This window comes from Rhea americana, unplaced genomic scaffold (assembly GCF_003343005.1).
Source record: "Rhea americana isolate MKP2758 unplaced genomic scaffold, rheAme1 scaffold_573, whole genome shotgun sequence".
In the NCBI taxonomy this organism is placed as follows: Eukaryota; Metazoa; Chordata; class Aves; order Rheiformes; family Rheidae; genus Rhea; species Rhea americana.
The window spans coordinates 3,333-19,622 of NW_028186727.1; the positions used below are offsets into that span (position 1 = coordinate 3,333).

Consider the following 16,290-nt stretch of genomic DNA (forward strand, 5'->3'; position numbering starts at 1 on the left):
GCAGTTGCCTCCCCTCCGCGCGTTGCCCTGGCACCTCGCAGACTTTCACTGATTCGCTGCATTTGTTTCGATTTCCCCGAAAGTTCCCCTTAGCAGATGGACGCCACCCTTGAGAAACATGCCCCAGGGCCTGGAAAGAGGAACCGGACGCTGCTGTCCGCAGGAGGGCTCGGCGCAGAGGGCTGCTCGAGGCAGGCAGCCTCTGCACGCGTGACACGGTGCTGGTGGGCGATCCAGGGGCGAGAGCAAGCGCTGCTGTTGCTCCTGCCGCTGACTGGGGAAGCCCTTGGGTCTCTGCGGCCTGGCTGGCTGTGGGCAGATGGGTGCAAGCTTAGAGCTGGTGGAAAAGCATGTGAATGATGCTGGGAGCCGCCTAGTAACGCCTGGGTTTGGTGTTGCATAGCTCAGTCGTGTTTGCTGAGCAACTCGGGTTGTCCCACCTTGGTGGAAATGGAGCGCGAGGTGGGCTTTTGACCCCGAGACCATGGCCACAGAGCAGGGATGAGGCTCCTGAGCTGGCTCTGCGGGTGCTAGCCCCAAAGCTGCTTCTTCYGAAAGTGCAGATGTCCAAATGGCTCTTTGGAAGAGGCTGGAAAGGAGACATCAGCTTGGACCACACTGGTGGGCTCCAGCTAGCAACAGAGCTGCCCTGAGGAGCCGTGGAGAGCGAGGGACCTTACCGGGGTCTCTCACCCCACATCTTGAGCAGAGCTGTGGCACAGCAGAGACAGCATCTGCTCGAGCAAACGTGGTGCGAGCGGATGAGAAGGGAAGCACAAGGGCCTGGAGCTGCCGCAAGCTCGGCCGCGCCGGGGCCGGATGCTCCAGCCTGGCCCTTCGCGGAGCTCTCGGCGCTGGGCGCCCCGAGCCCAGCCGCTTGCGCTGCGCCCGGAGCGGAGTCGGGGTCCCGCCGGGACGCAGCGGGGATGCAGGCGGGTGCCGCGAGGGGCTGGGGCATCTCCCCCCGCCGAAAATCCCGTCTCCCAAGCTGGGACGCCCGGGCTGCCCCACGGCCCCCTTGCAGGCGCCCGCGCGGGGAGAGCCGGAGGTGCCCGGCTGCCTCCCGCCGCGGCCGGCGGAGGTGGGGGAGCGGGGGGCACCCGCGGGAGAGGCACGGAGCAGCTGACGGCGTCGGGCACTTCCCAAAACCGGAGGCGGCGGCGGAGCCCCGAAGGGGGAAGTGATGCGCCTTTCGGGTCCTCGCCCTCCGCGCGGGACAGGCGGCTCTGCTCGGCGCGCCGGCGGGACGCGCGCGGAGGTACCCGCGCCGCTTCCCGGGAATGCCGAGGGCGCGCAGCGCGGCGGGGCGGCGGGGGGTCCCGCGGGGTGGGGTGGGGGGACGCCGGCGGGTCCCACGGCGTCGCGTCCTTCAGCCAGGCTCGGGCCCCCCCCATCCCCCTCCTGCCCGACGGAGGGTCCCGAACCGGGGGACGCGGCGAGGCCGAGCCGGGGATTCGGCCGGGGCGCGCGCCCGGGGCGCTTCCTTCCCCCTCGGCCGGGCCGGGCGGCCCCCGGAGCCCCCCCCCCGCGGCGAGGAGCCCTCCCGGCCTGCGTCCCTTTATTTATTTGTTTATTTTTAAATTTATTTAACGTTATTATGAATCAAGGAGCTCCGCGGACCCTGCTGCCRTGAAAACGCAATATAAACGCCAGCTTTCCTAGGGACCCTTAGCGTAAAACGCTGCYGCTGCCTTCCTCGCTCCGCGCCCCGGACGGGCTTTGCGGCCGCAGGATGGGGCAGCTCTAGCTCGGGGGGGTTGAGCGTGGTGCAGCTAATGCCCAGCTCRCGGGGGCTGGGCTAGAAGACCCCCAGAGGTCCCTTCCAGCCCCTCCACGTGATGATTCTGCGAATGGCATTGATACATCCCACCCCGCAGGAAACAGCCCCCCGGGCAGAGCGCAGAGCGAACGAACCGGCGTTGAAAGACCTGCCGAGAACCGAAACCGGTTCCTCCCCCTCTGTGCCCGAGGTCGGGCTGGATGGAAATCGCCCCCAGCTGCCGAAGCCCCTCGGCGGTTTCTGCCCCGCGGTTGACACGTCACCGGCTGCAATCTCTCCGCGAACCCCCCTCGTCCCTCCGGCCCGGACGCCGGTGGTGCCCGTGCCGGACCGCCATGGCCCCCGTCCTGTGGCTCGTCCTCCTGGCCGGCCTCATCCCGCACGGTACGGCACGGCACGGCACGGCGCGGCGCGGCGCGGCGCCCGCCCGCTCGCTGTGCCCCGCTTCCGCCCTCCCCGGGGGCTTCGCCCCGCAGGGTTTCGCCCCGCGGTCCGCCCGCGGCGGCCGAGGAGGGGCGGGAACTGCGGACGGCGTCGCCGATGGACGCGCCGCCGGGCGGTGGCCGCCCTGCCGGTGCCGCGTGGGCCTTGACCCCCTTCTCCGTCCCCTTCCCTCCCGTGCAGCCCTTGGCTCGTGGGGCGTCTCCTACCCCGAAGCCCTGCGGGGCCTGGCGGGCTCGTGCGTGGTGATCCCCTGCGCCTTCAGCTACCCCAGCAGCGTCTCGGCCAGCGAGGGCATCGTGGCCATCTGGTACAAGGATTACGACGGCCAGAAGACCGTGGTCTACCACTCGGCAGCCCAAGACGAGGTGGACGACAGGTTCCGGAGCCGCACCAGGCTCCTGGGGGACCCCGCTGAGCACAACTGCACGTTGCTGCTCAGGGAGGTGACACCCGAGGACAGAGGGAGCTACAGGTTCAGGTTCGAGGTTGTGAACGGCGACCGGTGGTCAGCCGCGCGGGACGTGGTGCTGATGGTGTCGGGTGAGTGCCGCCGCCGCGTCCGTCCGTCTGTCCGCCCCGGCCACAGGCGCTGCGGGGATGTCTCATCCGCTGCCCTCTGCTCTGCATCCCCAGATGACCCCGAGCGCCCGAACATTGCAGCAAATGAGGAGATCTCCGAGGGGGTTGTGTCCACCTTCAACTGCTCCACTCCCTACGCCTGCCCCTTCAGCACCGTCAGCCTGCACTGGAGGGGCTACAACGTGCAGGTCTCCACTGTGTCCAACAGTGTCCAGCTGGACACCAACGGGGTGAATCAACGCCAGACCCTCAGCACCTCCTTCTCCTGGAAGGACCACTCCAAAAAACTGTTCTGCGATGTTTCCTTGGGATCCAGGAAGGCCGTAGGGGAGGTCATCCTGTGGGTGAGACGTACGTGGGGCGGCTTTGTGCGCATGGGGCAGGGCAGAGGGACAGAGCTGCCACATCTCCTGCAGCTGCCATGCCCAGGTCTCTCCTGCCTCCTCATGCCCTTCTTGCAGCTCTGCCCCCTGCCAAGAGCCAGAGCAGGGTCACATCCAGCTCCCTTCCTCCCCATCCTCCTCCTTGCAGCTTCATACCCGTCTCCAAAATTAGGGCTGGTAGAGGTCCCAGGAACACACCTGGATGTGCAGCACCTCCTCCAAGCACATCCCTCCCCCCCGCTGAGGGTTGGGGCCACTCGTGTCCCCTTTTGCTGCCATTAGACCTTGCATCCTGCAGATCCTGCTGCCTGTTCAGCTTTGCTCGTCTTCTGTCTCTCTGTCCTGCAGATGTCCCTAAGGACGTCAAGGTCTCCATGAACCTCTCCACGCAGAACATCCGTGTGGGCGACATGGTGTCCTTCACCTGCACTGTGAACAGCAGCTACCCGCCGGTCACCGCGTACCGGTGGTACAAGGATGGTGCGGTTGTGGCTGGCGAGCAGGTCCTGACCCTCCAGCAGGTCCGTCGTGAGGACTACGGCCAGTATCACTGTGAAGCCGAGAACTCAGTTGGGTCTGGAGCGGCACCGGCTGTGACCCTCTACGTCTTCTGTGAGTAGTGGGACAAGTCAGAGGTTGAAACCCCGCTGTCGGGTGCAGGATGGGGGCCACCTCTGTTGCTACTCTGCCACCCCGGGGGCTGGAGGGATCTCCTATCCCCAGTCTCCAGCCTGGTTGCACCTCAGGGGTTGGGACTGGGTCTGTGCAGCGGGGATCTCCTCCCCGGCTCCTGGGGTGGCTCTGAACGTGCTCCCGTCTCCTCCAGCTGCAGAGGTCTCCGTGAGCCCCGCGGCCGAGGTGCGGGAGGGGACCGCGGCCACGTTGTCCTGCAACGTGCCCGGCAGGGAGAGCCAAGACCTCAACTACACTTGGTACAAGAACAGCGTGTGGCTCAAGGAGGGCCCTGCTCACACGCTGGTGTTTCCTGACGTGGCCGTCGGCGACACGGGCTACTACTCCTGCAAGGTGCAGAACGACCTGGGCAGCGTGACGTCCCAGGCCATCAGCCTCAGCGTGACATGTGAGTGCCTGTGGCCACTGCCACCACTCTGCCAGGGACCAGGCTTCCCCGACAGACGAGGGTCCCTTAGCGTCGGGTGCTGAATAAACCTCAGGAGAAAAGAAAACGCCTGCACCAAACACCTCCAGTTGGGCTGGACAGGGGTGTTCAGCCCTGTCGTGAGAACACAGCTGCAGAGGCAGCGACTTCAGGCACTGGCAACACTTGGAGATACCATAAAGTTCTCTGTTATTATTAGGTTATTGAAGTTACTCTCTGTAATGGGGACCTGTCTGTTCACTACAACATCTACCACACATCCACTGCTCTCTAACAGGCCATAAACTCTGCTCAGAGCTTGCAAAGCGAGGAGCCAGCTATGATAATCACAGCTCAAGAGCTTTTGCAAGTCAGGGGAAAAATAAACTGATCTTGGGTTTGGCTTTGACATTTCTACGAGCAAATATAACCCGCTTACGTAAGCGAGGAAGCAGCTCCAAAGAGCAGCTGTGTTTGCTGGCAGGGCTGGGCTTAAACTCGACACGTGGTCTGTTACTCAGGTGGGGGACGCTGCGCTGGGGTCTCCTGAGCTGCTGCATCCAGCTGCTGTACTGCGGGCAGCAAAGGCAGCGGTTTCTTTTCCTCTCCCACAGATCCGCCCCGGACCCCAGCTATTACCCTGTTCCAGGAGACACAGGATGGCAAGCTGGCTATCGTGCACTGCACCGTGGACAGCCACCCGCCGGCCACCATGGCCCTCTACCACGATGGGAACCTGGTGGCCACCACCAATTCCCATGCGGCGCCCGGCCAGCGGCTCAGCATCACTACCTCCCGCAACTCCCTGCGGCTGGAGATCCGCGCCGTGACGCACGCGGACAGCGGGGAATACCGCTGCACGGCCAGCAACGCCCACGGCAACGCCACTGCTGCCAGGCCGTTCACCGCTCGGAGTAAGTCCCATCATCCTGGCTGTCTGCTGGAGGAAGGTGCTGCTGCAGTCTTGATTTCCCCTGGGCTTGCTCCTGCCCCGAGGTCTTTCAGCATGGTCCCTCCTCCAACGGTCCTCCAGGCACCAGTGAAACCTGGTGTTCATCTGGGCTGTATCTGCACGGCAGGATGAGCCTTGCTGTCCAAGCTGGGACCCGTTGGAGTGCCCTGACCTCCCCTAGGCCATGTGTGCCCGGGCATAGTCCAACCTCAGTGGGCCAAGACATGATGGGGATGTGCCAGGACGAGGGCAATGAGTGGGTGTGGGAACTCAGAAGGGCCCCAGGGAGGTGCCCGGTGCTGCAGCAACTCGGGGGCCAGCGGCTCGGATGGAGATGCCTCCAGCTCGCTTGCTTCCTAGCGTCCTCGTAGCATCGCCAGCCAAAGCCGGCGTCCGGCAGGGCCAGGCTGGAGCGTTGGAGGAAACCAGGGCGTGGGACGAGACAGGAGGTCTCGCGGCAGCGGTTTCCCTTCCCTCCCTGACGGCCCGTCTCTCCCACCGCCGCCCCAGCCGCGCGGGTGCTGATCCAGCCCTCGGCGGAGGTGCGCGAGGGGGACGCCGTCACCCTGACGTGCCAGACCGCCCAGCCCGCGGCCACCTACACCTGGTTCAAGAACGGCAGGCGGCTGGCGGAGAGCGCGGAGGCGGCGCTGCTCTTCCCGTCCGTCCGCGCCCGGGACGCGGGCGCTTTCCACTGCTGAGCCCGGAGCGACGGCGGTGACGGCGGTGACACCTCGGCGGCCGTGCCCCTGCGCGTGCTCTGTGAGTGCCTCCTGCCCGCGCGGAGGGGGGCGTCCAGCCGGGCTGACCCGAGCGCGTAGACGGGTGTGGGGGGAGCCCCCGGACCCAGACCCGAGCTGCTCCGCTGGGAACGTCCCGCTCCCACCGCTGCACGCTGGGCCCGGGATGCTCTAGCTAACGCAGCCAGCGCCGGGCTTTTTCCATCAGGGCAAAAGCTGAGGAGCTCTTGGGTGGGAATGTGCAGAGTCCGGAACTTCCCCTTTTAGGTGTAAATTTGTGATTTTTGGGGGGGAGGATGAAAAAAATCCAGAGAATTCCCAAGAACCAACATGTCCCAAGAAATTACATTCAGTTTCTCAGAACGGGAAGGTCGTCCTGATCTTATACTTTGCAGTGGTAAAACTGCACTATTCCAGTCTGATTTCACTTTCCAAATATTCTCTGTGCAGCAAAATGCAAGTCTTCCCTCAGTGCAAGCCAGGAGAAACATGCTTGGGAAGTCCTGACAAAACAGGTTTTTTGTAAGGGTAGGAAGTGTCCATCAGAGCTGGGCCCCCGCCCTGCACTGCTGGGCTCTCTGCAGACCTGCTCCGTGCTTTTGCGCAGCGAGATCCCCCGCAGCCGCCCCGCTCCCATGCTCAGCACCAGGAAGGAGAGGGCAGAGATCAGGCGCAGCTCCAGGCTGCAGACACCCAGCTTGGGGTGTGCTCTGCCGAGCCACCAGAGATCCAGCCTGGGCCATCGGTGGTGGCCGGGGAGCTGCCTGGCTCAGCCTGCAGCATGTCCCCTGCTTGGTGAGCCGGATCAGTCGCTCCCTCAGCTCCATGGCTGGTAAGGGGAGCACAAACGCCCGAGCTTGGACCTTGAGCTCAACCCAGCTGGGAGAGAAAATGCTGTTCAAAATGCCTGGGTGATGCAAGTCCCTTGCCCAGAGTGGGCAGCTGTGCCTTGGACCCAGTGGTCTGGCAGCTGGAGGGTGGGTGAGAAACTAGTGACTACATCCAGAGGCGTCTGATGGTTCTTGGCAGCTGAGAGTAGATTTCTTGGGGTTCTCCTAAGCTCAGTGGTTGATAGTATCCTCAGCAACGCTGTTTTATCCTGGCAGTCCCACCAAGACTACCTGTGATGAGCTCCTTCCTGGAGACCCAGGGCGGACACCTGGGCATCATTCAGTGCACTGTCGACAGTGACCCAGAGGCACAACTGACCCTACTCAGAGGAGAAGAAGTAATAGCCTGCACATGGGACTGCCACCTAGCCACCAACCCACGGGTCCATGCGACCCCATCATACAACAGCCTGAAGGTGGAGATCCAGGAGGTGGTGCTGGAAGATGAGGGGACCTATGTGTGCTTGGCAAAGAACCTGCAGGGCAACGCAAGTGCCTCTATGGACTTCACGGCTGAGAGTGAGTGTTGCTCTGGGGTGTTGTGGAAGGGGCAGTGGGAGTGCCTGTGGGTCAGACCCCAAGAAGACAGTGGGGAGGCAGAATGGACCCAGGTCCCCCATGCTCCTGCACTGGGAGAAGGATGGAGAGCCGATCTTGTCACGGGAATGTAGAAGAGCTTCCAGCTAGTGGGCTGAGAAGGTCTGAACACTCTTTAGGAAAATCCTGGGAGACAGGAAGAAGGAGAGGGAATTCCTAGAGAAGGAGAAAAGCCTGGGAATATTAAGGACTGTGCGATTGCACGAGTGCCACCTCCCCCGTGCTGCTGGGGCCCTGGGCAGCTCTCTGACACCCGCACCTACTGGGTCCTGGAGGATGGCGTTTGGCACCTGGCCCCTCCGCGATCCTAGCTGGGATCCAGCCAGGGCTGGGGTTTGCCGTGGGGAGCGAGGCGAAGGGAGGTGCTCTGGCCTTCTGCGCATCGCTCTGCGCCGCGCTTCCAGGGGAGGCTGCTTTCTGCAGAGCCGCCAGCGTCCAATTTAGGCTTGAACTGTGACTGAATTCAGTAAATTAAATCCAGCTTCCCTGCGTGTAGATGAAATACTAGCTGTCGCAAGCATGCAGAGGAGCCTGCAGCACAGCTGGCTTTCCGGGGGCCTCCTCTGAGTTGCCCCTGCCTGTGCCGTGCCCTAGCTGCCCGGATCCAGGTGGCCCCCTCCTCCCGGGTGCTGGAAGGCCAGCCCGTCAACCTGACCTGCTGGGTGAGCAGCGACGCCCCGGCTCTGCCCAACTTCACCTGGTACCGAAACGGCCAGCGGCTCGCCGAGGCCTCGGCGGCCTCCCTGCTGCTCCAGGCAGCGGCCAGCGCGGACGCGGGGCTCTACTACTGCAAAGCGACGACGGGCAGGACCAGCCGGAGCTCCGCCGCGGTCCCCCTGGACGTGCTGTGTGAGTGCAGCGGCGCGGCGCCCCGCTGAACGAGCCCGCGCGCAGCGTGTGTCCGGGCGCGCGGGCGTGATGGGGCGGGCGCAAAGCTGCACGGCGCAGCATGCGTACGCGCTGCTGGAGGGTGGCTGCGTAGCATCGGCACTCCTGCAAAAGCCCGTGTAGGTATCTGCTGCGGGTGCAGACCGAGCGGTGCCTCTGCGGTTCCTGGTCCGACGTTGCCCCGGCTAGCAGAAACCCTCCTTCCGCTTTCGAAGGAGAGTCAGTTTATGGCTGGCTCCCTGCAAGGTCTCATCAAGGATGGCTGCTGCCTTCCGGGAGAGTCCGCGTGCTGGGGCCTGGTGGCTGTGCGTGAGCTGCGGAGCAACGCTGAAATGGTCCTGGCGCTGAAGCAGTGGTTCTCCGCCCTGTGCAGACCCCCCAAGGAACCCCCGGGTGACTCTGTTCCTGGAGATGCAGAGAGGAAGGCTGGCCGTCTTCCAGTGCTCGGTGGAGAGCAACCCTCCTGCCCAACTGGACCTCTACAAGGGAGACGAGCTCGTGGCCTCCAGCGACCTGGGGAGCAGCCCCAGCCAGCGAGTCAGCGTCGTGGCCTCCCCAAACACCCTCCGAGTGGAGATCCGGGACGTCACGCTGACGGACGAGGGCAGCTACCGCTTCGTCGCGACCAGCGCACACGGCACCGTGTCCCATCGCCTGTATTTCCGTGTGCAGAGTGAGTACGGGCTGTCGTGGTGGGCTCGCTGATGCCCTGCTGTGCTGGCCTCACCACTGGACCCAGCACCACGGCACGGCGAGGTGGCACCATCCCGGGGACCAGCCGTCTCCATCTTGGTGGTGGCAGCAGGACCCAGCACCTTGCTCACACGCCGATGTGTGATCACCCCACCACAGCAGGACTCGGGCTGGGGAGGAGAGGGAAGACCTCTTTGGAAAGATCCCATTAGGGACAGTTGTGCCACCCAAGACACAACGTACCTCCTCAAAGTGCACCCTTGTGTGCTCAGACCACTCTGACGCAGTGGGAAATGTTGTGAGAAAGGTGGGCTGCAGCACAACCTGCTCTGTGGCAGGCGAGAATTAACAAGAAATGTGACCTTTTCTCTGTGTTTCTGCCTCTATGCTGCTGTCTGATGGGAAGAGATAGTTCTCCAGGAATTGTCCCATGATGAAAGCAGTTGAGAGAAATGTCACTGAGCATCTCAGACTATGGCCAGACAACCCAAAGCAGCTAAGCTACCACAGCTGGGCGTTTTCCCACTCACCCCAAATCACAGCAGAGAAATGGTTTATTTTAAAGCATTTTATGTAGAAGCCAGCATAAGCCAGTATCTGGCATGCTTTGTTTTGCAGCTCAGCTGACAAGTTGTTGCCCCTTAAGGTGACTTCTTGAACTCCTTAGCCTACATCCTCAGAAATGGTTCAGGTGGGATGTTTCATTCCTGCTAGTGTTCGATGCAGAGCATCATGTCTCCACGATGAGGAAGGGCTCTTTATGCCCAGGGACTCTCATATGAGCTGGAGGCCCATTGCCTGCATGGATGGTTTTCCAGCAGTGGAGGGAAAGAGACCTCTCTGGCTGCTGAGGGTCAATGTTGATGCAGAATCAGCACTCCAGACCCAGACACTGGGAAAAGCTTGGCTCTGCACCCAGATCCTGAAACTCTGTGGTTGGCCAATGCCTTAGATGCACAGGGTATTTACCAGGAATCCCAAACTGAATTCATTTTCTGAACTTCTGGATAGATCTAAAAGCAGGTATCTGCATGGATGTGTCCACCGCCAGCCTCAATGCTGCCCAGTGTCCATGGCCTCTACTGGTTATAACAGGAGAGTCAATAAGTTCAGCACTACGATGCCCACTGCACAAGCTTTGTGGTGCTGGTTTTGATGCATGCTAGTTAATCCTGCTGGGCAGTGTCAGTTCAGTCTTGGGGTGAGGAGGTGGTCTGAGTGGCCTCAGGAAGGCTTTTCCAAGCCTGGTTCATGCAGGTCTGTGACACCTCCTAGCCCATCGCAAGCTCCAGCTTGTCATTACAGACCTGTCTTCGGGGCTAGTCAGGGAAAGGAGCTGATCTCCACCAAACCTTGCTGTGTTGCTCTCTGAACTGGTTGTGGCTTATCTCCATGCTCTAGCGGCCAGAGTCCTTGTTGTGCCATCCACGGAGGTGACAGAAGGAGATGATGTCTCACTGACATGCGACTTGATGGGAGACCCACTGGAAGACACTGTCTACTCATGGTACAAGAACAGCAAGCAAGTCCAGGAAAGCTCAGACAACTTCCTTGCACTGCCGCATATCTCTAGTGAAGCCACGGGCTCCTACCACTGCAAAGCCCATAGTCCCACAGGAGCCAGCACCAGCATCTCTCCGTCCATCAGCCTACGTGTCTTCTGTAAGTGGGATCATCTTGGGAAATACTAAGGGAAAAGTGAGACTGGAAGCAGTGTGCATCCCAGAGCTTGGTGTGTCGTGGCAGGGAACAGGCAGCGTCCAGGCAGCAGGATTATCTGGTCTAATTCCAGGGGCAATGGACGGACCACAAAGTGGGCTTGTCTCAGTGCTGAGCTGGGCTTTGCTTTGATGTGCTGCTTTGCAAGGCACGTGGCAGGAGGCTGGGGAGAGGACACAGAGGGTGCTGGAGAGGGCGGGATGTCAAGCAGAGCTGCGAGGCAGTGTATCAGGCTGGAGCCAGCTGCTGGTGCTGTCCCTCATGCCCCATTTCCCAGGCATGGAAAGAGGCTGGGTTTTGACCAGGGCTCTGCAAATTCTGTGATGAAACATCCTTTACCCTTAGAAATGGCACGATGTTGAAAGCAAAATGTTCCATGGAAACATATCTTCTCCATGAAGGAGGATTCCTTGGTCTGGAATCACACCCATCTCGGTCAAACACGTCCCATTTCAAACAGAACCTTCTGATCAGAAATGGTGTGGCCATCCCATGTCTCATCTGCATACTGCCTCACATAAAATGGGGGAAAGGGGGAATTGCAATAATGATTGGTTCAGTTCTGTTAAAATGACATGTTTCAATTAACCTGAAATTACCTTAATTTTCCAAGATTCAGTTTTGGGAAAACATTGTCTTTCTGGGATGGAGAGGAGAAACTGGGAAAGGGAAAGTCTGGATTATGCTCTGCTGTGAGTGCAGAATGCTGCTGGCCAGGGGCTGGAGTTGGGTGCTAGAAGAGGGGTGTCAAGAGTCACTCCAGACACCCTGTAGCATCCAAAATCCACATGAGGATGGCAATATAACACAGCTCCTGGAGTGGGTGAGAGCCCACCTGGAGCAGAGCTGGAGACCGGCAGGATAAGGGCATGTGGAGGGTTTGTTCATATGCACACAATGTCTTGCTTGGGCAGATCCACCCCGCAAGCCTGTGTTGACCTCCTTCCTGGAGACATCTGATGGGCAACTGGGCATCCTGCAGTGCACCGTGGACAGCAACCCCGCGGCGGAGCTTGCTCTCTTCAAAGGAGACGTGCTCGTGGCTTCCACCACGTGGCCCCAGCCCGTGGCCCCACCGCGGCTCAGTGTGTCCTCCTCGCTCAACAGCCTGCGGGTGAAGATCCATGCCGTGGTGATGGAGGATGAAGGGGAGTACTTGTGCTTGGCCAGCAACGCCTACGGCAACGCAAGCACCTCGGGGAACTTCACTGCGGGGAGTGAGTGTGGGGCTGGTCCTGCCTTAAGGGCCGGGGCTGGGGCTGGGAGGGGAGATGGGACTGGGACTGAGTCCCAGATACTGGATGCATGAGTTGTGGAGGGGACAATCGATGCAGTGAGGTTGTCATGAAGATATGCAGGTGGACGTGAGCTGGAGGATGCTTATGGGGAAGGGAGGTGGAGAGAAAGAGAGAATAGGGTACGTAGTGTAGAAAGAGGGAAGAAATAGGGAGAAATGTGTGTTAATGGGAGAGATGGAGGAGCAGATGGTTATGTCGAAATGCATTGTATTCCCTAACAGCTGCGTGCGTTTCCCACGTGCTGGTGGGGAAGGGTCTACAGGGAGAAGGAGCTACAGCTCCCTCTTGGAGGCAATGCAAAGACGTTGCTTTGCTCTAGAAAGCTCCCATCCGGGTTATTGCCAGCCTTGGCCGTGCCAGCACGTTCGTCTCCACTCCTGGGCGCTCCTGGGTGGGGAGAGTGTTTGCAGAGATGGGCTAAGGCATCTTGTCTGGAAGGACAACAGCCCAAAATAAAAGTACCAACCTGTGTCAGCTCTCCCACCAAACTGCCCACCGCTCTCCTACCTGCCTGTCTCTCAAACGCCTCTGCCCCCGCGGAAGTTGCTCTCCGTAGAAATCTTTGCCTGAGTTTTGTTCCTCTTCCTCCTTCCACCTCAGCTGCCAGGGTCTGGATCTCCCCCTCCCCGGACGTCCGTGAAGGCGACGCCGTGAACCTGACGTGCGCGGTGGCCCGCAGCGGCCAGGGAGCGCTGAGCTACACCTGGTACAAGGACAACGCCTGGCTCAGCGGCGGCCCGGCCCCGTCGCTCGCCTTCCCCAGCGTGGCCGTCGCCGACGCCGCCTCCTACCGCTGCGCCGTGCAGGGCCCCGAGGGCGCCCGGAGCTCTGCCCCCAGCACCCTCAACGTCCTCTGTAAGCTGCGGCCGGCCTTTCTCCAAATTTCCCCACTTCATGTGCTGTGCTGAGAGTGAAAAAGAAAAATGTCTGGCTTTCAGGAAACATTGCGTGATCTTATTTTATTTTATTTTTTGCTTCCTGATTTGGAAAATTGAAAACAGACATTGTTTAAAAAAAGACACGCACAAAAAATGTAGTTGCAAGTCAGAACAGAAGATTTTCCTTTTTAGTAGAAAAAGATGGCTTTAACTTATAAATCTGTTGCGAGGAGTAGCTGTTGAGTAGCTCTCCTGGAAAACCCTGCAAAGAGACACAGACTTAGGCACCAAATTTATCATTTCTCTCCCTCCTCATTTTGGATGGGGAAGGGAAGATGGATGCTGCTGCTAAAAATACATGTATTTATATATGCTTAAGATATCTTATATATAAGATATATATGTATATATATGTATATATCTTGGCATTACAGGCTTGAATTGCAATGCACGTTCGTGCAGCTTTTCCACCAGCCACATGAAGGTTTCTGCGCATTGCTGTGCACAGGGTTTTCCGGGAAAGGACATGTGGGCGGGTGGGATTTGGGGAGCTCGTGGGGCTTGGAGAGCTCATGGGTCCTGGGGGTTTTGGAGGTCTCAGGGGGCTCAGAGCTCATGGTGCTCATGGGATTTGGGGAGCTCATGGGTCCCGGGGGTTTTGGAGGTCTCGGGAGGGCTCAGAGCTCATGGTGCTCATGGGTTTTGGGGAACTCATGGGTCCCCGGGGGTTTTGGAGCTCTCGGGAGCGCTCAGAGCTCATGGTGCTCATGGGTTTTGGGGAACTCATGGGTCCCCGGGGGTTTTGGAGCTCTCGGGAGCGCTCAGAGCTCATGGTGCTCGTGGGTTTTGGGGAGCTCATGGGTTTCATGGGGTTTGGAGAGCTTCAGTTCAGCTTCTCCTCTTTTTTCCTCCCACTCCCTCCCCAGACCCCCCCAGGAACCTGCAGCTGAAGACTTTCCTGGAGACGGGCGAGGGGACGGCAGCTATCCTCACCTGCACCGTGGAGAGCAACCCGCCCGCCGAGCTCGCCCTGCGCAGGGCCGGAGAGCTGCTGGCCACCAGCCCGGCGGGCGGCGAGGGGCGGCAGGCCCCCAACACCCTGCGGCTGGAGCTGGGGGCAGCAGCGGCCGAGGGCGAGTACGAGTGCCTGGCGCACAACCCCCTGGGCAGCGCCCATGCCTCCCTGCCCCTCCGTCTGCAGAGTGAGTCCGGCGCGGGGGACCCGGCGGGCCACCGGCACCGCGGCCACAACGCCCGGCGTTGCTGTCCAGCAATCGCAACGGGCTGCGGCAGGGGATGCAGGAAGGGTGGGGAGGCTGTGTTTGGCCCTTTCTGGGGTTTAGGCAGCCCAATCTCCTTGGCCACCGGCACGTGAAGGAGCCTGGTGGCTTTGGAGCACTGGAGAAGACCTTTCCCACCTACAGGCGAGGGTGGGCAGCTGGAGCATCCGCCTGGCACTGGCCTCTTGCTGTGAAAGGGGCAGCATGAGGTCTCCCTGGAGCGGGGACATCCCATGGGGCACCTGCTGCACCCATGACTCAGGGGGCTTGGGGGCTCACAGGGCTCAAGAGTTTCATGGGGCTTGCAGGGCTTGGGGGGAGTTGGGGGGCCCACGGTACTGAGGGGTCTTGTAGGGCTCAGGGCACTCATGGGTTCATGGGGCTCAGGGAGGCTTGTTGTTCTTGGAGAGCTTGTGAGTCTTGCGGGGGTTGAGGTGCTCATGGGGTGTGGGGAGTTTGTGGGTCTCAAGTTTTGGAGGGCTTGGGGGGGCACAGAGCTCGTGGGGCTTGGTGGGGTTTGGGAGGCTTGGAGAGCTCATGGGGTTTGGGGAGCTCATGGGTCTTGGGGACTTGGGCACTCAGAACTTGTGGGGCTCAAGGAATTGGGGAACTCATGGATTGTGGGAGGCTCATGGGACTCTAGGGTTCTTGGTGGCTTGGGGATTTGGGGAGCTTGTGTGTCTTGGGGGTTTTGGAGGGCTTGAGGGGGCTCAGAGTTCATGGAGTTCAGGGATTTGGGGAGCTTTGGGGGTCTGAGTGACTCATGGTTTGTGAGGGGGCTTGTGGGTCTCATAGGTTTTGGGCAGCTCATGGGGTTTGGGGAGCTTGTGGGCCTTGGGAGGTTTGGAGGACTCAGAGCTTGTGGGTCTCATAGGATTTGGGGAGCTCGTGGGTCTCGGGGGCTTAGGGGTTTTGGATGGCTTGGGGGTCTCAGAGTTCATGGGTCTCGTAGCATTTAGGGAGCTCATAGGTCTCATGGGATTTGGGGAGCTTGTGGGTCTTGGGGGTTTTGGAGGTCTTGTGGGTTTGGGGAGCTCGTGGGTTCTGGAGGTGTTGGGAGGCTCAGAGCTTGTGGGACTCATGGGATTTGGGGAGCTCATGGAGGTTGCGGGGCTCATGGGTTCTGGAGATCTCATGGGCTCTGGGCAGCTTGGGGGGCTCGGGGAGCTCGTGGGTCTTGAGGGTCTCGGTCGGCGCAGGTCTATCAGCCGGGCTGTGCTCTCCCCGCAGCCGTGCGGGTGGTGGTGCGACCCGCGGCCGAGGTGCCCGAGGGGGCCGACGTGACGCTGAGCTGCGAGGCCGTCGGCGCCCGCCCGGGCACCCTCTACTCCTGGTACAAGAACACGCGGTGGCTGGCGGAGGGCCCCGCCGCCACGCTGGCCCTGGCCGCCGTCTCGCCCGCCGACGCCGGCGCCTACTCCTGCCAGGCTGGGACGGGGCCGGGCGGCCGCCGGGCGCTCCCCGTCGCCCTGCGCGTGCTCTGTGAGTGAGGGGCCGCCCGGAGCCCCGCGTCCCCCCCTCCCCGCCGCGTCGGTGCATGGCCGGGAGGGCTGGGATGGGGGCCGTCCCGGAGCGGGCCGTTCCCAAAGGGGGGTCGGAGAGCTGCCGGGCGGGAATGTCGCCGTCTGGTGCCTGCTCCACCCCCACCTCCACTTCCCACGGATGCCCGGGTGTTGCGCATCATCCAGGGACCCCCGCCCCCCCCCGGTCCCACCGCTGGCCCGGGGCTCCGGGGGCAGAGGAGACGTGGGGATGCCAGGAGGGGAGGGGTGGCCGGCAGCCCGGGGGCCCTTCTGCCGCTGGTGGGCGGTGGGAGAGGCTGGTGCCACCCGCGATGGTCTCCAAAGGTCCCTTGCAAGCTCGACGCCTTCCCCTCCAGCGTGGGACWGGAGGGAGGGAAAGCCGCGAGCCGGAGGGGAGCGGGGCAGAGGGAAACGCCGTCTCCGTGTTCGCAGATGGCCCCCGGGACCTGTCGCTCACGGTCCTCCCGGCGAGCCGGCGGGGCTGGCGGGCCGCGCTGCACTGCACCGTCGACAGCTACCCGCCCTCGGCCCTCGCCCTGCGCCGGGG

The 16,290-nt window shown here is 61.5% G+C and overlaps 1 protein-coding gene across 1 annotated transcript in view; it reads left to right on the forward strand.

The window, feature by feature from the left end:
• Window positions 1-2,115: 2,115 nt before the first annotated feature.
• The window catches only part of SIGLEC1 (sialic acid binding Ig like lectin 1), a 17,977-nt gene continuing 3,802 nt past the window's right edge, over window positions 2,116-16,290 (forward strand). The window contains 16 exon segments of the mRNA XM_085319176.1: window positions 2,116-2,164; window positions 2,405-2,764; window positions 2,858-3,154; window positions 3,535-3,798; window positions 4,013-4,267; window positions 4,900-5,199; window positions 5,748-5,999; window positions 7,084-7,386; window positions 8,059-8,313; window positions 8,726-9,025; window positions 10,447-10,707; window positions 11,679-11,981; window positions 12,663-12,917; window positions 13,867-14,142; window positions 15,451-15,702; window positions 16,176-16,283. Of these exon segments, the coding sequence (XP_085175302.1) occupies window positions 2,116-2,164; window positions 2,405-2,764; window positions 2,858-3,154; window positions 3,535-3,798; window positions 4,013-4,267; window positions 4,900-5,199; window positions 5,748-5,999; window positions 7,084-7,386; window positions 8,059-8,313; window positions 8,726-9,025; window positions 10,447-10,707; window positions 11,679-11,981; window positions 12,663-12,917; window positions 13,867-14,142; window positions 15,451-15,702; window positions 16,176-16,283 (4,090 nt within the window).